The sequence below is a fragment of the Melanerpes formicivorus genome, unplaced genomic scaffold (genome assembly GCF_026170545.1).
Source record: "Melanerpes formicivorus ecotype bairdi unplaced genomic scaffold, bMelFor1.0.p_v2 SCAF_6, whole genome shotgun sequence".
Taxonomy (NCBI): Eukaryota; Metazoa; Chordata; class Aves; order Piciformes; family Picidae; genus Melanerpes; species Melanerpes formicivorus.
Window position 1 is genome coordinate 10,025,477 of NW_027142358.1, and position 24,687 is coordinate 10,050,163.

The following is a 24,687-nucleotide window of genomic DNA, read 5'->3' on the forward strand; positions in this document are numbered from 1 at the left end:
CACAGATGGCTCAGCCTGTATGCCTACAAACTTCTAAGCTCTAACTCACAGAAGTAATTTCTTTCTTTCTTTATGAAGCTATTTGGAACCGTTAAAACCATAATCTGTGTACTGCATTGCGGCTTTTCCATTTTGCCACTCTACTCTGAAGCTCAATGGAGACTTTGTGTTCTCTGCTCCTGGGCTCTCCTATCTCTGGCAATGATGCATCAGAGAGCATGATAGCGCTGCTTTAACCAAGTAGTTTTCATCAGCTTGTTACATTAAACTTTTCAGCTAAAGAAAAAGGCCCTTTTAAACTAATTAAATAAGGCTGAGGTCCTTAAAAGTTAAACATTGCAGACTCCTTTGCTAAGAGCTCTTGAAAAGAAGTCAACGTTGTGACCTCAGTGATGTTCTTTGATGAATTTGGGCTTTGAAAGCTGTAGAACAAAAGGGAAAGCTGTGAAGCAGACAACAGGTGTACTGTCAAAAAATATAAAAGTGTTTTAGGTTTTCAAGTTTTTTGTGTCTTCCCCTCCCCCTTAGAAATCAAACGTGATAAAAAGGCAAGAGGAGTATAGTTGCTCTCTTTCTGTTTTGCATTTTTATTTTCCTGGTAGCTTATTTTTCAGCAGTGCCAGTAAAATCCTGTATATTACAACCTCCACAGTAGAGAGGCAGTATAGCCAGTAGTATAAGTCATAAAAATTATAGAGGACAAACAGAACACAGAATACATTTGTCCATAGATTTAAAGAATGCTCAGCTTGTTGGATTTGGTTTCTACAGCACTGTCTATCTCTTCTTCTGATGTTTTCTTCATGCTGAGATTCCTAGAGGAATCCTCAACTTTTCAACAAACCTTTGGCCACCACTGACCTCCCATACTCTCCCTGCACTCTCTGCTGCCAAATTTTATCCTAAAAAAAACATGAGCAAGGACAATCCTTTTCCCCTATTTCTTTCCTTTCAATTCCATTTAATGAAAGCAGCTCAGAATGAGCTGAAAAGCTTCATCAGTTGACTGATTTCTCAGACCACAGCCACTGTTCTCATTAATGTAAGTGGAGTGTGATGAAATGAGAGAAGGAATGAAAGTCTGCACACAGGGCAGGCTCTAACCTCAGCCTGTTTCTTTCTGCCATGTAATAATAAACACGGTATATGGAGGATCCACACATGGCTTCCTAGAGGTCCAATTCTACTCAAGAAGGCAAAAAGACACCTTCCAAGAAGAAATGCAACTTCTCCCACAATAATGAGATTAGAATGACTGAGAAAGAAGTTTTACATAAATAATAAAAAGATAAATATAGAGTAGCTCCTCCGCACTCATTAGTTGAAATAGTTTCATTGGTTTTCATTAGAGCATGATAAATTATACCTGCTAGCAATCTACTTCAATTTATACAATTTCCACACAGAATTAGGATGGAAGTAACAGAAATCTAAAAAATTAATCATAATCTGTTAATGTTACAAAACCCAAAGGTCAACTGAAGGAAGAGAAATTCAACTAAGGTTGCATTTTACCAAGAGAAAAACAAGTTTGAAACCTTTCCATTAAACTTAGTTGAAAAGTTTTAATCACCTTGGAAAATATAAGCTTGTTAGCAAGTTATATGTTAAAGGATATAATTCAAGGATCAGTTAAAAAAACATTCTTTTCAGGCTATCTGCATTGAAAGCTGACTTGACTTATCAGTCAGGCATTTGGTGATTCACCTCAGACAGAGTTTTGGACTCTTGTTGGAAGCATACTCAGTTCCTTTGAACAGTAGAGGCAGTAACTGTTGAAAAATATCTTAGCTGGATAGAAAGGTAGAAAAAGTAAAAGCTTATTATTTCAAACATCCTCTATTTCTGACCCAGGAATATTTTGAGGTAGATGCACCTGTTATAATTCAGACTTTTACAACTTTAAAGCTGTTTGAAGCTAAGGAAGCTAAATGGAAAAACAACTCCAAAACCCTTCAAGGAATAATACCTTTGTGAAATGTGTGCATTCTTCTAAGACCTGACATCATGAAAGACTATGTCAGTTTAATATTGTAGTGGAAGCTAGGAAAATGCTAATCTATGGGATGGAAGGAATGAGAATTCCAGACCTTTGGTGCCTAAGATTTCAGACTTGCTTGCTTTACACTATGTCATCCAAATACAGTGGAGCTGGAACTCCCTGAGGTAGTTCTCCTTGGGAGAATCTACAATTACCCTGAGAAGAAATTATTCAATTACAGTTCTTTATCAAATTACAATAACAGTTTTGCTGTGTCACTCTAAACTACCTGGATTGATTTCTTCCCTCTGACAAGTTGCATATTCCTAGAGTAAAATAAAACAGAAAGTGTGTAGAGTACTTCAGATATACCTTTCAACTTAAGCATTCAGAGCTGCAGGATGTACCTACATCATCATGATTAATAATCAAAAAGAGTGATATCCAAATTTGAAATATTGCAGTTATCTGTGAAAAGGAGTCAACATTCTTTAAGTACTATGGAAGGTTAATTCAGTGATGTTAGAATATGTCTGCTTGGCCAAGTGGTATTTAGCTCATACCTGCTTTTTCCATAGGTCAACAACTTTATGCAGAAGCTTTTCATCTTCATGTGTTCCTGGACTGGTGATCAAAAAATCTATGTCATGTCCAATCTTCTTACCTCTAGAAGGAACAAACCACAAGAAAAGTAAAAAAGTTAAGTTCCTGTTTAATTTCACATCACTTTCAAAGAGACTATTTTTGCGTCATTATAGAAAGAGTTTTCACGATAAGTGATAGCAATGTTTCTGGAAAGATAATCAAAATGGAACCTTCTGTTTCTTTTATCAGTCTGTCACTGTTCTTTGTCAAATAATGTCAGCATTTTCATGTATGTTGTCCATTGTTGAACTAGATACTGAAGATCCATTGAGCAATGTTAAATCTTTTGCTTTCTTTCCCTTAATTCCTAAGAAATGTTTCAATCATCTTTGGATAAAAAACTTAATCAGAATACCACAGTACACATTATGAATCCAACGCAGTGACAGCAGATAAGCTTGCCAGTCTAACCACTGCAGGCTTAAATGTTCTTTAGTTTCTGATGTACATCTTAATGAACAAAACTGTGATTATGAATAATTTGTTTATTTCAATAGCAGACAAAATCATTGAATATTATACATTTCTTCTCTTTTAAAATATAACCATGTTTTTTGCAGAGATTGTGCATGATTTTTTTGGAGAACAGTTCAGCCCCAATGTGACTTAATTTTATTACACCTACTAAGAATTTCACTATTAAATCTGTATACATACAGTTTAATTGTAAATATTCTTAATGAAAAATTATGTTATAACCCCTTATATTTCCTCATTTAAGTCCAAGCATTCAGCTTGTCTTTCATCTACTGACTAAATATGTTAAAACTAAATCCTATTAAGTTACTGAAGCATAGGCAAAAGGGAATGTTTCCCTTCAGAACTATAAAATGAGAACATGTGAAAATTGATCTTAGATTGTAATTCATCTGAGGACTGAAGAACCAATATGAGATTTTCAGTTTTTTAGTCTAAATACTCTAACAGAGCCCGTATACACATTCATTTATTGGCTGCAATCAGGCCAGCCTAATGAAAAGGGAGCAAAGAAGAGATTTCTGCAGCTAGGTTCAGTATGCAGGAGAAGGAGCAAACAACCAAAATCTGGAACAGTGGTACCTAAATGCAGCACATTTCCAAACATTTTTCATTTGTTCATGGGAAAGGTCTGCTCTTGCTGGTGTTTACATGATTACATGATATCATATCTCAGATGTGTTTCAGTTCAACAGCATGCCCAGTGTCTAGAGGACTTCTGAAATGTTATAGAAGCACTGAAAATGGGAATTACACAAAACAAAATATTTGCATAAAACTGAATCTGATTTCTTAAACTTAGAAATTTGTAGGAATAGAATTGGTTGGCAGACAATGTCAACTGCCACTTGTGTCACAGGAAATCATCTGACCAATGGAACAACACTAGCAGCAAGATGTAAAGAAATGAAAATTTACACTTGACAAGCAGTCTAACTCACTATAATGCTACTATTGTGCCATGTTGCAGTTGGTTGAAATTACCACCCAAAATAAAATTACCAGACCAGCTCAGTTGGAAAGTAAATGAACCTATATTTATGAGCACACTAAAATATAGAAATGTGAAATGCAACAAATATGTATGAAATATACAATATTTACATGCATTTACAATTTATAAGCAATACAAGAACCCCCTGCACAAAAACAAGGGGTTACCAACAGCTTCCCCTTCTCCACGCCTTCCTCCAGGTACAAGGCAAAAGAGAGAGAAGAGCAGAGAGAAGCTTGTTAGTACTTAGCCACAACGAAGAAATGCAGCCAAGGTCAGGAAGCTAGAAGCAGCGAGCTAGTATCAGCTAGACCTAAGAAGCCAACAAGAGAAAGAGCTAATTTATACAACTGACTTTATGTTAGGTATCAGGCCAATGGGATTATTTAAACCTTATCATTATTTTCCCTTTTACATTCAATGGTAATTTATTTACATTCTACCACTTTCTACTCAATCTGTGGAAAATTTTCCTAGGCGTAAGCCTAAAACTGCCACACGTCTGCAGCAAAGTCAAAACTGCTTAAACAGGTGGAAATGATTTCAAACAAAGCATCAGTTTCTGCTTTGAAACTAAACAACAATACAGACTCCACAGTTCAAAACCATTTAATACCCCACGTAACACTTGCTGAGTTATCTTGTAGGATAGCATTCATTATCTCTTAACTTACCGTATTAATCTGTAGTTTTTACATAGCAGTTGTTACTAACATATCTCAAAATGGTTTTATTAAAAGTGAAGAAAATTACTATTCCTATCTTACAGATGCAGAATGTGGTGTAAGAAAATTTGTCTACAATTATTTAAAAAAAAAAAAATCAAAGGATCAAAGGAAGAAAATGTAAACTGATGGATTTGGGAGTTGATTCTCAGTTCTTCCTCTGGTAGTAAACACATACATATTTTAGATTACCCACAGTTAAAAAATCCTGCACAAATCCAGCCATACAATCTCAAGAAATCCAACATGTTTCACTGGCCATCTATTCATTCTATACAGGGTCATTCTGCCCCCGTACTCAGCACTGGTTAGGCCACACCTTGAGTACTGTGTCTAGATGTTGACTTGCTGGAACATGTCCAGAGAAGGGCAACAAAGCTGGTGAGGGGTCTGGAGCACAAGCCCTATGAGGAGAGGCTGAGGGAGTTGGGGTTGCTTAGCTTGGAGAAGAGGAGGCTCAGGGGATACCTTCTTGCTCTCTACAACTACCTGAAGGGAGGTTGTAGCTAGGTGGGGGTTGGTCTCTTCTCCCAGGCAACCAGCACCAGAACAAGAGAACACAGTCTCAAGCAGTGTCAGGGGAAGTTTAGGCTGGATGTTAGGAAGAAGTTCTTCATAGAAAGAGTGATTGGCCATTGGAAGGGGTTGCCCAGGGAGGTGTTTAGGAAGAGACTGGATAAGGTGCTTGGTGCAATGGTTTAGTTGATTGGATAGAGTTGGATGATATATTGGACTGAATGATCTTGAAGATCTCTTCCAACCTAGTTAATTCTATTCTATTCTATACTATTTCTCAAGACATAGAACATTTATTGAAATGCTTTTTATTTGTGAACTTGGAGTGTTTAAGTCTCATATAAAAGCACACAATACAAGATCATTGTTACTGTCAGAGCTTCTCTTTGAAATAATTCACCTTGAATTAATTTGTGACTGAATTTGTCAGGTTGTTACTGAAACATTTAGTTTAATTTCCACTAGTGCTCTTTAACAAACAATGTATTTCAACCTAGAAAAAGTTATCACCTTTCCTAAAATAGAAAAGCAATCTAGTAAATTAAAAAACCCAAACTACTATATATATATATTGCTCACAGCTTGTAAATCATGAAAAAAGATGAAGTGTACATAGGGTCAGATCACCTTTCCATTGAAAGTGAAAGAAAGTTTGCCATTGACTTCAGCAGAATGGGGTTTTTCATAGATATATAGTTATGTTTTTGTGTGTCTATGTACAAACATACAGCCATGGGTATTCATAAAATTACATAAAGGGCACATTAGGATGGGACAGTGACAAGGTGTTTTTTCCCCAGTTTAGGTTCTACATAAACATATGCATTAATTTATGAACTATTAATTCTATATGCATATCACTAGCTCATGAAAGCTGAACCTAACTATATACCTAAAGAGTAGATTAGATACAGCATTTGACTGTATACAAGTTAAACACCATGGTACCTGGCATCTGGTCTTCAAACTGGATCTGAAAACTCAGAATTCACCATCTGATCAAGTGCCTCACAGATGAAGCCTCAGACTCTTGTTTATTCCTGAAGCTCATTGAGGGGAGTGCTGCAGGCTGCAGTGTGTTTTCAAAGCCCATCAAACTCAAGAAAGCAGGTTTCTTACACAGGACTACCAATAGGCTCCACCGTGATCTAGAGACTGATGGGGGTTGACTAAGCATCATTCACTTAGCATGAATTCAAACATTTCATTTGAAAAGCAAACACCAAATTGATGTTATCAGTGTTTGGTTTTGTCTTGCATTTGACAGTCCATTGATGCACTGATTCTTTGTCTTTTTATTGTCTTTTCTCAGTTGGGAATATTGGCAGTTTTCCTGCTTTACAGGAGACATCTCAGTCTTCTCTCCTACATTCCACTGGAGTACAGTTCCAGCACCAGAGTTCAGAGATAGCCTTTGGGTCCATGCCAGTGTTACTAGCTATCAGATTAAAACTACTCAGCCAGGGAAGAAAACACTGATGTTTTAACAGACAAGCTATTTGTTATCCACTGCTTGTTAAACACAAAACACAAAGCCAGTACTTGGTGTAGGGAGCTGAGTTTTAGGAGGCATCCTCTCTAAATGGGCATCCAAGTCAGTACACTATATCACACTCTTTCTGGCTCCACAAATCACTCATTTTATACAGCAGGATGGCATAAATGCGCCCAGGCTCAAGATTTTAGGACACTAATGGATGATGAGAGATGTAGGGCATGCCACTGCCTATGCACTCTTATCACAAGGCCTTGATATAACATTTGAGTACTACTTTAAAAATCAGAGCAGTGGCAATGACATTTAAAAAAAAAAAAAAAAAAAAAAAAAAAGCATACCTTCTGTTAAGGTATATGAGACTTGCTCAGAGCTTGTCCATTTTCTAGGCCTCCTACAAAATTAGAGTGATAATCTGTTCAGTTTCTAGATCCCACCTGGACATAAGCAGGATTCCAGAAATAATTTACTCATGCATGGAAATGCTGAGGCTGTTACGAAGGAAATGTTTAGATGCCCTTAGAGCAAGCAGGGACATCAAGGTTTCTGAGCCTTTGAACAGAAAAGGACACATTCAAGTTGTGCATTTGTTATTCAGATCTGATGACCTCTGTTTTTTTCTCTCTCTAAAGCTAAACCTAAATCCTTTTTGGGCTGGAGCTATAAGAAAACCATTGCCTTGCAGAACTGAAATGGCAGCTTGGGTTTTGTCCTAATGATTTATTAAACCTTGAAGATTGTAAAAGACAGAGCATAGTTAATTAACTGTGTTCAATACTTGACTGACAAAACTTGTGTGAAGTCAGTGTTTCTCAGTAGTCAATTAGTTATATTTAATGTTACTATAATTTTATTTTTTACTGTTATTCTTTTAATACAAAATCTAGACTCTGTGTCATTGAGCATTAACTGTTACAGCTAAAAGTATATGAATGTAAGACAAAGGATGATCATACTCTCTAAATCTACAAGGGCAACATCTGCATGATTAAACATTTTGGAGTAACATGTGCAGCGTATTTTGAAATCCCAGGATATTATAAAATGGCCAAGTCATATCAAAGACAGCTCTGATAAACTGACTTTATCTGAAGACAAATGAACTGACATTTCTCTACCACTCACAAAACTTCACTAACAGAAGAGCTTAAAATACTTTTTTTCCAGCAGTGTGTCAAAAGCCTGAAAATCATTTAGCAATCTCTGGCGTTATAGAGAGTCCAAGTGGATATAAATGAAACTGTATTTCCAAGTGTTTGCTTGCATTAGGTAAAACCATAAGCTTTTCCTAACCTTGCAAGCCCTTGAAGTACATGAAATACAAAGTGAACATCAACAGTCTGTGCATGTAAGAGTAACTGCATCTCCTGCTCAGGTATATTTCTAGGAAATAAAAGCATCAAAGTAAAATCACAAATGGTGTAATGCCTTTGGATAGATCCATCATAAACATTATTTATGGCTAACCATTACTATTGACATTCCGTTGTGTGTAGAATTACTCACCTCACAGTGTTGCTAAAATATGCAGAGCTTTTCCTGTTAACCAAGGAGAGACATATCCGCTTTGAAATGTTTCAAGCTAAGTCCTAGATACGCTCACCAATGTCTTCTCTATCCGCTCCTTTCAGTTGTGCAGGCTCTTCTCCCAGAGCAGCACCTTTCTTCAGATATGGTCAGATGTATCCAAGTCTGCCATCGCTCAGGATGTACACACAGCCTTGTATTTTCCAGCTAACCTTGCAGTACTGTAGTTTTTCTTCACTGCCCTCTTCTACATCCAGTTTTCTCTCAGGTCTTTTTAATGTTGTCCTACATTATAATTCCTCCCTATTTTCACAATATTGATAATTTATTTTTAAAACCATTTCCTGCTCTTCTACAGTGACATTCTCATTCTTCTCTGCTTAGCATTCAGAGTATAGGAATGATAAGGAGGAGCACACAGATCTAGGTATTTTTTTTGTTTCCTCAGAATTCTTTCCTAGATTGATTTTACTAGCTCTGTATTAGATTTTTGCTTTCTTAGGTGCACCTCATTTATTAATTCTCACCAAGAACTCTTTAAAATGCACCAGTTAGTTTTCAAGTTCCTAGAACCACATAGTGAGAGATTAAAAAGTTTTCTCTCTTTTGACGAATCCAAATGTTACCCTGCTGTGGAACAAGCCAGAATGGATAGGATAAACTCTTGGATAAATGTCTTCTGTGACACCCTTCAAACTATTAAAGTGATTAATTGAATAGTCCACCTGCAGTACTAGGTGATCATAACAATTACTTCTGACTTAAAAAACTTGAACACAGTACTAGATTTGCTTTTGTTTTATTTAGGTTGAGTAACAGATCACTGGGATGTTTTGCTTTACGAGCACAATTTCATGTTTTCAGAGGTTCACACTTCATTCAAAGTGGGATTATAACCTTTTCTACAAATTCTTCTCAAGAAAAACTGTGACTCAGTTCCATGTGAAAAGAGTTCTCAGGTTGAATGGTTTAAGCCAGACCTGCCCTTGTTGGCTAAATAATCATTCACCTGACTTCCAATTAGAAATGCAAAGTGAAGTTTGCTTTGTTGGACAGAAATTTTTGAACCAGGAATCCAATTTAACATCAGGCTTTTGAGAACAATCTAAAATACTCTTGTCAAAGACACCATTTTCTGTAATACAATCAGCTCTCAAAATCATCTTTGGAAGGGCACTTAAACACCATTTCGGGGAAGAGGGTATTTAATATTCCTAAGAAGAAAAAGGTTTTCAGTAATAGTTCACAAAGGTCATCAGAGATGACTGTGGCCCACTGCCTCTGTAATCCCAGAGCCTGGACTGGAGACAGACTGGGCAACTTGTATATCTGTTTCTCAAAAAGAAAGCAAAGCAAACCCAAACAAAACAAACCCCCCCCCAAAAAAAAAAAAAAAAATATGGAAAATTTCCAAAGTTTGTTGATTTTTTTTTTTTTTTCATTTTATAACAGACACAGCATAGCCAAGTCTCCACTTATTAAGCAAAGCCAGTCTATTTTTTTATTCAGATAAAATTCTCATTGCATAATGATAGACTTAAAGTGCTGGATGAGATTGTACATGTGCTAAATGCTTCAGTGTTCACACAAGCATACTAAATTTTACACATGAAAATGCCACCACTGATACTAGAGGCATTAATCACTTGTATGAAGTCAAGCTTATATATTTAAGAACCTGGAAGACTACTAACTAACAGGTGCTCATTTCTAACATCTGATCAGTTATATTGAATAATGAAATAAAAATTTATATGGGGTTCCTGAAATGAAACAAAATTAATTGCCTATAATTAATTGCATTATAAATCTTTAAGCATACGCCTATTTGACAGCCCCAAAATATAACATGATGAAGTGGATGCAAATAATGAAGAACAGAAAAATATCTAGCATAGGCATTTCAGGCTTCTTTCTATTTGACTGAACTTTTTATTCCTGTTGAAACTGTGGGAGAAAGGCATATGAAATCAACTGGATTGTATTTACTAAAACAGTACATTTATGCTATTAATACTCTGATTTGGAAGTTTGAAAGGGTTTTAAGAAATGTTAATAGATGTTTTACCCATATAATTTGCAGTCTTTACATTGACTAAGAAAAAACCCAGAGCTGTGAAATAGCTTTGAGAGTGACTGATAGCAGGAAAGACAGTGAAAAGAATCAGGCCATTAGGAATTGCTATGCAACCAATATTCACCATAAAACTGGTAAGATTTTTAAACTCTCACTTGCCTGACCATTTTGTTGTGTATTCTCATTTAGATACAGAAAGCTAGGAAACTAGGAACTACAAGGAGTAGGCGTTCAATAGCATGTGGAAAGTATACACAAAATATCAGAGGATATAACCCTTCCTTCCAAAGGGTTCAGATTAAAAGAAATCCAGCTAAAGTTCATTTGTATAACAACCTAAAATGCTGAAAGCTGATATAAAAAAATAAATAAATTACACATCCTTTTATTTTTTTGTGTGTGAAAAGAAATATGAGAATTAATTACATGTTAAATTAAACATCATCTTCTCTGCATTCTTTGGGAAAACGCAGAGGGGACAGTTTCTAGACAGAAATCCCCAAGTGATTTGAAAATATGTGAGGCCATTTGAATATTCCTTGAATATAGATGAGCAATAAACATAAACCTCTAGGAAAACCAAATGCAATTGCTGAAGTGATGATTGTGTGGCAATGGAAAAAGGATTAAACGTTGCAGAAGATTACACATAGCGGAAGGAATGGACGAATTATGACATAGCACAATGAACTTTTGTTTAAGCAGCAAAGAGAAAGCTTGGATAAATAGCAGAATCTCTCCTTTTAGATGTAGCAAACAAATAATTTATAAGTACCATAAAATGCATGTTCCTAAGGGAAAACTCTAGTAGCCCCGAGTGTGCATACACAGTGAAACATAATTACAGCTATAATCAAACGTGCACACACAGATCTATACGCACACACATGGTCTATAGGGAAGTATCCTCTACACTGGGCCTGATTTATCTCCAGTGTATTGGCAATATAGAACTATTATTTAACATCAGTTGAGTTTGACCAAAGAGAAATTTCATGCTAATTCTGTCTCTAATAAACTCAGTGCTGATTAAGGTATCTCTGCTACCTGTCTCCCACCAGCATATGCCTTCTCAGAAGCGTAACATAAATTTTTATTTCAAATCCCAGCTAGTCTGCATGCTTGTGGATTTCCCTGTTAAGCAGTCTTTGCTGAGACCTTGAACAGAGATGGACAATTGCTTACAACTAGATACTAAATAATTCAGAGCTACTGTCACTCAAAGTATGAAGAACTACATCTTTTTCTTGTATAAACAGCATTACAAAGAGAAAAAAAATCTGGAAGTACTGGAACGTGACAGTGTTACAACTACTACATAGAAGGCAACATTCTGGACTGTTAACAGCCAGAGGAGAAAAATAATAGAAATAGAAATAGAACAACAATAGAAATAGAAAAGAATAGAATAGAACAGAATAGAACAAAACGGAACAAAAATCTCACTAGTAGTCATAGATTTTGGTCAGCCAAGGATATTTCTTGGCTGTAATGTTACAGATTTTCAAAACTTTATTCCATATTTAAATTACTAGTAATTTAATAAAATATATATGCAAAATAGACCACGAATATTTTGCCTGAGTGAATTTACTGAATTCAGAATTTAATTAGAAATTATTTCAGCATATGTTCTTCTGACCTTTTTTCAGGTCTGAAATCTGGACCTAGAGTACGTGGCGTTACTGACTCAAGGACATAGATCTTTGCTAGATATATAATTTGTACACTTTGAACATGGCACTTTACAAGGAAATACACAGAACCGTATCTGTGCAATCATTTCTACAACAGTGATTTCATGCTGAAAGATTTTGTTGAATGAAAGAAATTATAACATTTGCAACATTCTTATTTCACTTGCAATAAGAACTATGAAATGGCTTAAAGAAAAATCAAATCTTGCTTGTGACAGAAAAGATCTTCAAAATTCTAATAATGTGCTGTAACATTTGTTTGAAGTTTTTTCCTCAGAAACTCTCAAGTTCATATTCTGACCAATACTGCAGAGAGTATTAAAAGCCTAAATAGCAGTGTAATACTACACCAGATCATTGCTATCACAAATGGCCAGCTAAACACCACACATAAGCTCTTCAAGTCACTATCAGCTTTAGCTCAGCAGCTTACTTTAGTATTCAAGTCTGTTCCACATTTCAAAACATTTAGATTCAGCAGTGTCAATGCAATGGTGGTTCACATACATACAGAGTAGGTAGCAAGAACACAAATGCTCATTGAACTGCAAAAGCAGCTCAGCTGAAGTTAACAATTCAAAAACAGAGACAGAGAAAGCAGAGACAGCAGAATGGAAAAAATAACTGTTCACAAGCCCACTGGCACTGTGTAATGATTACTTTATAGCGAAGGGAGAGTGAAAGAGCCAGAATAAACTAGGGACGCTGAAGCACGCCAAACTCTACCACTAGCTTCACATGCTCTCTAGGTGCATGATCTTCATACCTCCACTTTAAACATGACAAGGATATAAGATTGATGAGGATGCCAGAGGTAAGATACCATTTTATAGTTTGTTAAATTAGATAGACAGAAAGATCATCTATACCATTTATCACATGAAGACATACTAAGCTTCCCAAAGGTCGTTGCTTTGGGATTTATAGGTCAGCCTGTTTTCAGAATTGAAAATTGAGGACTGGGATGGTAAATTAGAAAAGAGAACTGTGGAGCTTATTGGGTTGGATGATTACAAATAGGAGATCATAATTTTGCCCATTATAACCATTTTGCCCATTAATAACCAAGAAGGATCCTCCCTACCTTATACTGCAGGTAAATATGGCAGGTGTCATTTGTTATTTCACCCTGAGTGAATAAATCCCAGAACAGTCCATATAAGCAGTGAGTCCCTGCTCTTCAAAAATAAAGTAACACAGCTGAAGTAATGAGGAAAACAATAAAGCAAGATGTGATCAGAGTTCTGTGGAAGGTACATATGGGTATGGGAATATCTGGCTTCTTGAGATAGCTCCTGCTCTCCTGGGTTTTTATTTGAATGAGATCCTAATTATCTTTGAAGGCAGCTTGACTATAGTAGTTCCAAGTCCCTGTCAAAATTATTTCTCTTTTCTTTCTAATAGTATATAGGAGGTAATGTACTATAAAATGTCTGTTAAGAGGTAAAAGTGCCACTGAGGGAAAAACAGTTGCACAAATGTTTTGTAGCTAGACTCATTGTTTTAATGCCTCACATTTCAGTCACCCACTGGACTTGCCTCCTACAAGTTGATTAAAATTGAGAGCTGAATATTTTTGGAAATCTAAATTCAAACTATGTCACGTGAAATTCTGGAACTCCTGTCTCTTGAGGATTATTTCTTCCCTGATCATACATCACAGGGTATTTTGGGCCATAATTAATGTCTGTGAGATGGTTTAATAGGATGCTGATTAATGTCTGAAATAACAATAATCAAATTAACTGAAATAAATTTTGCCACCAGCAAAGACAATTAAAATTAAAACTGAATTCATTATGTATTTGAAAAGATACCATTCAGTTCTGAGACATACTCTGGCTCATTTTGAAGCAATTTGTGGGGAGAAAAAACAACAAACACAAAACAAAAACCCCCACAACACCAAAAAAATTGCTGTTGTAGCTTTGTCTGCAGTATTACTTTTCCCACTGATTAAAGAATAAAATAATTTTAGATTAGACTCTCCCTGAAAACATAGTGAAAACCAAGCCACTGCTCTCCTTGACAGCTATAGATCAGGTTTCTACAAAAGTCTGCATTGCCCAAGATAGCATACAGCAGCTTCTTCACCAGCCATATAATTCAACATAATTCAACCCCAGCTGAACTACATAGTTATTTGGCAAAGATTCACAGGTGTCTTGTCTGGAAAAGGTGATTAAAGCAGGACACTTCATTGAAATGTTACATTTCTTGCCCAGTGTAGCACTAATTCTAATTTGCTGGTTTTCCATAGCTGTGGAAGCTATTTATTTTATTTTTGAAGTTAATCCAACTCTGTTATGAAGTAGCAATGGAGTAATTCCCTTCCCTTTAGGAGCACAGACTTATATGGCATAAGGGAATATAGCTATAACATTGGATACACAAAACAAGCACATTTGGGTTTTTTTTACTCAGCAGGATATCACTACTATGCTGCATCAGTAGCTGCTGCTCGAGTAGACTGAAGGAACAACCTAATAACGCAGAGAATGCATTACTAAAATGGTCTTTCTTGTACCAAGACAGGATAAAGTGCCACCTGCCACAGCAGAAGCGATCAAATCTTTGGATATTTCTGTGAGTTATGCTCTGAGGGTGAAAATCACTGAAATGAGGAGAACTATCTTAAATCTTACTTAAAACCTAATTTCACCCTCAGTGTCTGCATTAACTCAAAGGTACAGTAATGCATGCCATGCACTGTCTCTCACTAAGCGTGCTTTCAAAGACCAAGAGTATGTCATGCTATGCTTGACTCTATCTATCTTTTATGACCCAAAATAAAACCACACAATGTTTCTCAGACTATAAGGCATGTGGGTACTTCCCTTCATGTCATGCTGATACCTTTTTTCAGCTTTTGCTTTAACAGGTGTTTGATGTCACTTCAATGCAATAAGAAAAGACAAATCAGAAAATGGTTATTCAGATTAACTTTAAATTTACTGGAGGTCATTTAAGTTATCCACTGATCTTGTAAAGCTCCCTTAGATTATCTACATTAAAAATATTTACTGGGCTAAACAAAAAAAATGTGATGCAAAACCTTGATGTATTTCCTTGCCTTGTGAAAGGAATGAATGGTGAATGCTGTGTTTATGTATTAGCTTCTGTGGACTTTTAGCCATGTGGTTATTTCGAAGCATAGTCAGTTTAAAATAAATCTACATGAGGATTCTTTCATACATGGGTATCTCAGGAAACCATTGTATGTGAAACATTATGAAAGATTTAATAGCTGTCAAAATTTTGAAGATCTGACTGAAACCAATTGACCAGAATATATTATTCCCCAAATACAAAAATTGCAAACAACCTAACTGACCTATTTTTGTATTATCTTGAGGGTTGCCTATTGCTCACATGCTGAAATTGTTTTGCTTCAACCAATCCTAACTCACCTTCAGAGCTGTTAAAAAAGAAAGTAATCAAAATCTGTGAAAAACAGTTACAAAATTGAATTTTGACTAAATTTATTACACATTATTAAAATTGTTTATAAAACTAGTCTTCTGCAAACCTGACTTCTACCAAGACAGCAAAACAGGATAAGGGCCATGTAAGACTTTAGTCACCTACTTCTTAATTAGAAAGTATGGCTATCTTTATGTATTTTAATAGTTGTGCATTATTTTCTTCTAGCTTTCTGTGACATAAATGTTTGAATGTGGCTGTCACCAATTATACTCCGATGCTGAATATTTATCTCTTTTTCAGTGTGCACACAGGAAGACTTTTTACTTTTAACAGCTCTAGGCTATCTGAATTTTGTATTTGAAGTAAATTCACTATTCCACCAACCAAAACAAACTATGCTTAAGCTTTGAATCACTGAGAGTGCTGTCTCAGTTTCATGTAAATAATGTAACTGTACCTGGAAGCTGTCCATATAATTTCAAGCTTTTAAAGCTCATGAAATGTACCGTACCAATCTGTCACAGTTTTATTTAAAGTCACAAAATACATTGCTGAAGTTTTGCTTTTGCTGCCTTGGCAAATCTTTTAAATTACACTCCATTCCAATCAAGCATTTCAAATTACATCATAGAAACTTCCTGCATAAATTTTTGCCAAGTGCCAATCAATTGCAAAGTAAAACCTCTTCCATACTGAAAAAAGATACACTTCAGTGAGCATTGATGTGGATTTGAGATCTCATATATTCAGCTGAAATGTAAGAGTATGCAGATGATACCATGGTCTGAAGACATCTATAGACTTTCACATGTGTAAACCCTACTGTCAGTCTATTCTATAATAACACAGAGCAAGTATTCTTACTGATAAGAAACAATCTGTATGACAGTAGCACAGTATCTTTGGCTATGAGAAATTTAAAAGTCTTCATTATTTTGTAATCTTCAGGGGGAAAAAGAGCATCTTCCAGATTGTAGCAAATACTGAAGAATCAGGTTTGACCGGAGAGAGGGTACATTTTTATTACTTCTAAGAGCCAGCATCTTAGATTAGGCCTGCTCAGGCATCCATCTAGTCTCTTTTGGCATAATTTGAAGTCTTAACAAAGACTTTAGAATTATGCAAACTGAAATGAGGTAATTCAACTACCTCTACTTAAGAATAGATCTAAGAGACCAGTACACTCAAAAATGCAGGATGTTTAAGTGAACTCTCAGAGAGTATGATGAACATTGAAGAAATAAGAGAAAGTAAAAACTAAAAAATAAAAAGCCCTCTCCTTCTCCATCTACCCAACAGCATGATGAAAGGAGGTTAAGGTTTTTAAGACTTCCATCTGACTTCTTTGGAGGTAGTTGATGACTGATACTTTTCAGGATATGCTACCACAAACTAGAAGAGTGCTGGACCCTTTGAGATCTAGATTAATCATCATATACGGATATTGCTCTGATCCAAGATAAATTCAGGTGCTGTGCTCACCTTCTGTTGTGCTTGAGCAGAAAATGAAGCTTACCATCATGAGGTATTTAGATAATCATGATCTGGTTGTAGATAATACATGTACTCCAAATGCCTAAAGCTGGAACTAAATGGTAGAATTACAGTGGCCTTCTGAATTTTTAAGTCAGAAAGTTATCTAGCTTTTTTTCCCCATCTCATCTGGTACATAATCTACACAGGTGCCATGTATCAAAGAGCATTAGTTGTAGACCAAAAACTCAGATAAGCAAATTTATGCAGCTAGAACAATAACCTAGTGATCTCTTCGACATCATTAATAATGCAGCAGAGAAAACAGAAAGGTCAGCTATGTTCAAATTATTTACTGAAATAAATAGGCAACAGTCTGCATAATTAATTATGAAAGCTGTATGTTTTAAAAAATGTTTTTATGAAGCTATTTATCCCACTTTTTAACTAGAAAAATGATTTTGCAACTGAAGTAGTTTCTAGCTACTAATTAAGATTTTTAATGTTTAAGAGAGAATTGTTTGGTTATCATTAATATATAATATTTAAGGTGTGATATTTTATTTTGAAAGAAAAAATAGTAACGTTTCTATACTGATACTATAACAAAATTAGCAAATAATTTTGCAGAAACAACTTTTGCTGTATTGTTTACTGGGATGTGGCTCAGTTGGTAGCGCATCAGACCCTTAATGGGAAGGTTGTGAGTTCAAGCCTGCAGTGGGCAGTAGTGTCCTCCCTACTCTAGTCCTGAGGTCTGTGGTTACAGGTTGGACTCGATGATCTTTGAGGTCCCTTCCAACCTTAGGAATACTGAATACTGAATATATACTGAATCTTTATGGCTGTAGATTGAATATGTTCGTTCAATCCCAGTCCATTTTAATTCTCTCTAGCTAATTCTCTGGAGAGTTTCAAATGGATTGCCTTTTTGTCATATCCCTTTCACAAATACTTCCATCAAAATGTTCTTTTTCCATGCACATCCACTTTGGCATTCCCCAAAAATCAAAACATTCACTTTAAACAATTTAAAATACAATATTAATGTTCATGCAAGGAAGGAAACATACATTCTCAAAATCTCTGAATGATATTACCCTGGGTTTCACTTACTTGGCAGTGAAGCGACAATTGGTAGATTCAACCTACCATAAAAATAAAGATTTCTATTTGCTTTCTGTACTGGAACTTTTATAAACATGACAGCTTTTCTATTAAAATTCCTTGAACTGAGAAATAGATTGCTTGCATCCAAAAAAAAAAAAAAAGGAAAGAAAATAAAAGAAAAAAAAACAACACACAAATACAAGAATAAGATTGAAACTTTTGCTTGATCTGGTGAGGTGGAATGCACCTAATTGTTTAATTGTTCATACGCTTAGGCTAGCCACAAAGACATGAGAAGATGATTCATGAAGTTGAACTTTCTGGTGTTTCCTTGTGTAATTCAAATTTAGTTATGATTCCTTTAAGATATTTTATTACTCTGTTTCATGTAATGGAATATAAGATATACTAATTTCAAATTAAACATCTGCAGAATGTTGAGTTTGAGTCTAATCTTTCTATCAGGATTCTAAAGATTTCTTCAAGTCATTCTGAAAAAAATTATGCACAGTCTGATTAGCCTTAACGACATTGCTCACTCACATTTTTAGAGAGAACTGATAAATCTTCCCAGGACTGGGCTGACATATGGGTTTTCCATAACTATATTTGCCTACCCCTACTGCAAGTTGGGAACTTTATAGAAGCATGATCTAGAAAAATTGGAATTGTTCTCTTTTGAGACCTAATTTGAATTGTGTAATATACTAATTTTGTCTAAGGAAGAAGGACTTTACTATTAATCTATGAGATACAGTAAGAAAACTAGACTTTGACAGAGAAAATCATATTTAGTATTTAAATGAACATACTTTACACCAGAATTATGGGATAGTGTTAGGATACAACTATGCCTGTTTTGCAACCACTTTCCATACATAAATTGAAATTCAAAACTTCTCTGCTTGGTCTGCATCAGTGTTTTGCCAAGACAGTTGTATTTTGTCAGCAAGCAGTTCCCTGGAGGTGAAACAGTTATACACTTTGGGCCAATATAGGTTATTCCATTTGAGAAAATAATTTAAACTGTATTGGAAAAGGAACACTGCATCTCTACAGGAAAGGTTGCCAATGTATTCTATGGATATAAGCATACCAGAAAAGCCTTTTAAAGTGTGGACAAGCCTGTCATTAAATCTACCTTCTACCAGAAGTAAATCTCTCCATAGTGAAATCTTGTTAACCTCCTTTATAAAATTTCCTTGCTGTGCTTCAAGACACAATCCTCCATCAGACCAAGGAACTCATGAACTTGGCTTATTTGTCTTAATCCTACATTGAAAACTTTGCTGATTGTTATTAACCAACAGCAATGAGACTTTTCAGTCTTCTCTCTGCCCTCTTTTTTCCTGATCCAGATATTGTAAGGCTCTAGACAGATATTTTCAGAGAGTCTCTTAAAGACTCCATTATGTCATATTTCTCTAAACCCATGTCCTGATTTCTTTCTGAATATAACCTCAACTTTTTCAACCTGCATTGTTTTGTGATGTCAGATAGAGGGGCATTTTAAGGGCAACATCATTGTGGCTGCATAACTTTATTTCCTTAGGTGAAATGTACATTTCCTGAGTCACTATTTCTTGTCAGCTCAAATTCATGGTGCAATTAAAACATCCTTCTATTTTGTCACAATTCAGCTGAAGTCAATGCCAAGGCTCCCACCTACCTTTTAGCTAGCATGTACCAAGATGTTCACCTTTCATGCACAATATTTGCATGGTGAACGTATGATTTACATTTACTAAGTCTGGATGCGGACCACTACAGTATGGTAGTGGTACAAATGCCTCCTATATTACTAATATCAAGACATTTCATAACAATGTTCAATGAGAATATTATCGCTAACACAGACAAAATAGGTGCAACACAATAACTTCACAACAGGATAGAACAACCAGGAGTGGGTGCTGTGTTTGCCCACTAGAACTTTGTCTAGATGTAAAATATGTCAAGATAAAAGGAAAATTTTCTACAGTCTTTGATCATTAATCACAGAATCAGTGTAAGGTTATTAGTTTATGAACTAATGTGAGTTTATAAACTCATATATTTGAAGCAGCAATCTGTAATTATTTAATAATTGGGGTTTTTTGTTCTCCAATATAGCCCCTAGTAGTATCATAGAACAGCTATCATAGCTGATGGTAACACTTGGAAGTTTTATCAGCTTTTGCTGCTCTATATTTAATGCTGATTTCTCATTCTTCAAGAAGATTGCCTGAAACATTTCCACCCAACTCTCCCACAGCACAGCAAAAATCCATAATTCCATCATTCCTAAATTGAAAGCAACTAAAAAGGGCTATCTCTCACTGTATCTTGTAATTGCATTTCCTACAAGACTTATTGTCCTAGTTTCTCTGGAACAGAGTCATAGGCAACAGCTATAGCTTAGTCCCAGATACAGGATAAATGTAGACACTTATTTTTCACTCTTTTACTCTTTTCCTTGTTATTTGACATGAAGAAAGTATCCTATCTGATTCATATCATAATAAAACATTTAGCCAACCATTACCACCTCATTATCATGACCCCGCACAACTATCATGATCATGTCACAACTAAAATGTTATGGCTACTTTTACACACAGGGATCCATGCTAAACATACTCCCTAGCTCTAAACATAATACAAGGTAGCCAGTGCTTGCAGCCCTTCTCAGGATTATCTGCCAGAAAAAAAGTTATTATTCGCTTGTAATGACAACCATCTTTACAGCAAGTAACTAGCCTGTAAAAAAACTGACTTCTGCTGAGGAGCAAAATCAGCAATGAGTAAATTTTTTTATAAATAACTGGCTTTAAATGCAGCTTTCTAGGAATGAAACCGTGGTAAAAGTGATGTAATACACTACATATTCTAGTTAGAATTGGTTTTTAGTCTCTTGATTCTAAACAACAGGCATTTTATCCCACAAACCCTTAACCGCCTGACAACTGAGACTGTAAACCCTTTTTCAAATAGTGATCCACAGAATAATATTGTTCATCTTAGTAGCAGCTCACTAATAGGGAGCAAAACTTTCACAACTTAATCTCTGATGTAGATGCCCTGAAACACTAATGAGTAAAGCATACTAACAAACAAAATTAAGAAATATGTTAAAAGATCTGAGGCAACAGAAAGCTCTCAGTGGAGAGCACTCAAGAAAAACTGCAAACAAGACAAAATTTAATTAGTTCTTTCTGCTTATATCCTGAATTCTTTAGGGACAGACATCAGAGGTCAAAAGTAAGGGGACGCAGAAGTACAATTGTCTGAAACTAAATAAGAAGCAGATACTCATTTTCTGGCACATCCAATGCATCTGACAGAGAGCTGGCAGAAATCTGTCTGGGCAACACTGGCATTATTCTTAACACATTAATTAAATCTCTTAATCATAATTAGGCCTTATCCATAGTCCATTAATGATACCTTATAGATGACTTTACTACTAGGAACAGTCTGACATTGCTGGCAAGGTCTTGTTTCCATTTACCTTTATGCAGTTTTCATTTCCCTTTAGACAGGAACACCACTTTCTTCTGCAGGTTTCAGTGTTACAAAGACAGTGTTAGGATCTCTCTCAATTTCCTTCCTTCCTTCCTTTAGTGCAGCAGGTGATCATAAATGAAACTATTTTATAGATTAAATCTAAGAGAGAATTACGTAATGAACTCTGAAGCCACATCTCATCAACGCTATATGTCTTTGATGTGACCTCCTGTTCTTTCTGTTTTTCTTTTCTTTTATCAGAAATCTCCTATCTCTTTTTCTTTTTATAGTGCTGTTCCAGCTTTCCTTGAACATATTCCACTCGCTTAACAGACCTCTATAATTTGTAGAAAAATTTTACTTACCGGTTTTATGTACGAACAGAAATATATCTCACTCTATAGCAGGGAGACCTAATAGCAGCCTTTCAATACCTTAAGGGGTCTTAAAGAAGGCTTAAAAAGGCCTGTAGTGACAGGACAAGGGGAAATGTTTTTATAGTAGAGAACAGTAGACTTAGGTTGGACATTAGGAGGAAGTCCTTTACCATGAAGGTAGTTCACTGAAACAGGTTGCCCAGGGAGGTAGTTGAGGAGATATCCTTGGAGATATTCAAGGTCAAGCTCAACAAGGTTCTGGGCAACCTGATCTAATGGAGGATGTCCCTGCTCACTGCAGGGGAGTTTGACTAGAGGACCTTTGGACATTGCTTCCAAACCAAACCTTTATACGATGCTATTTATTTGTGAGTGCTCAACCATTTAAAGCAAATAATTTTCAAGTACTGTATTTTAAATATCCTACTTCAACCTCACTTCCTGGCCTGAGTATTAAAATTAGCCTGTTTAAATTCACTGGTTAAACATTCTAGAAATCAAAGCATATTATCTATCTTCATGTCAAATATTTATGAGAGAGATCCTGATTATTGTGACTTTTCAGAACAGTACTTCAAAATATGACACTTCCACAAAATATCTATGTAAACGGACAAAAATCCCAGAACCATCAAAATTAATATATCAATAATGACTGGAAAATATTTGCTACAAAATCTGAGTGATAATTATCATTGATAGTTTATTCTCCCTCACTATTCAACTTATTGTTTACAAAGAGTATTTAGGAGAGTTCATCAGAACAATGAAAGAAAATAGATGTATTTGCATGGGCAGTTAAATATAAATGAGGAACAAAAATAAATGTTTTAATTCAAGTTATCATTTAGGTTTCTCAGCATTTCAATTTCTTGAGTCCTACCAGACAACAGAATGACATTTCTGTCCATTTCTTCAATGAGGAATTTTCACAGAAAACAAACAAAAGTTGTAAATATTTTGGCAGGTATTTTCCAACTAACCATAAATGTCTGACCTACTTCATTCACTATCTTAACTTCTGGGTGTGGACCTCATCTAAAATACCATTTATTTGTTTTGGCTTTAAATATTCACATTGTCAACATCCCCTTTTATCAAACCTTGTCTCAAATACTAATATATATATTCTTCTGTCCTCTAGTGTTTTGAAAATAACAAAACACACACACAAAAGGACAAAAACCAGAAAATGGCCCAAACATTAGAGAAAAGCCACTATAATAAAAATCCTAAAAGAGCTCATAAAATCTTCTCTAAATTCAGCCTTTCTTACACATAGTGAAGCATGTAATAAAATTCAAAACCTATTGAAAATTGCATATTTGTATTCTCTCTTTATCATTAGATACATAATGTATCTAATATCAGTAGCATGAAAAAGAATGAGTCTGCAGACTGCATGAGCCTTATTGTTAGCACTTCAAATTAACTGCAGCACATATAACATGGCTCTGCTGCAGAATAGTACTAATGCCATCATCATTGATCTTGCCTGAGATATTGTTGTAAAGAATTACTTGTCATTCTCTCTACAGATCTTGAAAATGAAGCTCATTCAGTCTGTGAATACATCTCTGTACATGTTAATGTTAGGTACCAATTATTTGTACAGCTTCCTTTTAACCAGAACAGCTTTTATTCCCCCATGACATGTCATACTAATCTACTCCCAAATTACCAAAACATTCAAAGAGCAATAGTTCACCCTTAGTGTAGGCAGGAGATTTTCCAGCTTATAAAATTATACTGATAAATCAATTTTAGTACATGCTTTGTATCATGCAACCTGCCCCCCTTCCCCAGGAGCAGGAGTGTATGTATGATAATGCCTGGGGCCATTGGACCTGATGTGATTTATTCTTTTATGAAATAGTACTCTATTCAATATGTGTCAGCACCAATGTCTGTGTCCTGTGCAAAAGCAGAAGACCTTTATCATGTGTTTTATGACAATTTTAAAAAATGTGTATGTGTATATCAGAAGAATGATGTATTTCAGAGATTCCTGTTCCGGGAATTTAGTAATCTACACGATTTTCATAATGTTAGTAGTAACCAGTATTGCATATGTTAATTATTCTAAAATGCTGAATGAGTACTTTCAGTTAACCTAGCTTAATAAAAATCATAACAACTTTTATTGCTAACCTTTTTTAAATGGTCAGTAAAATACAGGTTATTAAGTATATTTCATTGATATATTGGGACAATAAATAGTTGATTAGAAACACTTTTATAACTTTTTGAAACATCCATTTCACAAAACTTGCCTAAAAAATTGGGTAAATAATGCAAAATCTGTTTAACCATTTTGGAATTCTAATGGTGTATTATTTTATAGAGCGCCACTGCACAAACCACTGTTACTGCTTCTTTTTTGACTTAGGTGAGCCTAGTGAGCCAGCCAACTTAATAGAAAAGTATTAGTTTCAGAGCCAGTGCTTCATATCCTAAGATAGCAACTTACTTGTGGGTAGACTTATCAACTAATACTCATACAAGCAACTAAAACGGAAAAACTGAAGTCAACGCTGAAATTTTCTCTAGCTAATAAAATGCCATTCTTTTGCAGTTTGCTAAACCAAAGCCTGTCCTTAGCCTAGTTCTTCTACATAACATCAGACACCCTAGATTGCTTTTGTTGTATCCCATGTTGAGCAACAAACCCAGCAATCTCT

The 24,687-nt window shown here is 35.4% G+C and overlaps 1 protein-coding gene across 1 annotated transcript in view; it reads right to left on the minus strand.

Annotated features, from left to right (window-relative positions):
- Nucleotides 1-24,687, minus strand: part of DNTT (DNA nucleotidylexotransferase) — a 98,423-nt gene that overhangs the window by 25,632 nt on the left and 48,104 nt on the right. Inside the window, exon 10 of the mRNA XM_068139627.1 lies at nucleotides 2,545-2,647. Within this exon, the coding sequence (XP_067995728.1) occupies nucleotides 2,545-2,647 (103 nt within the window). The remainder of the gene's footprint in view (nucleotides 1-2,544; nucleotides 2,648-24,687) is intronic.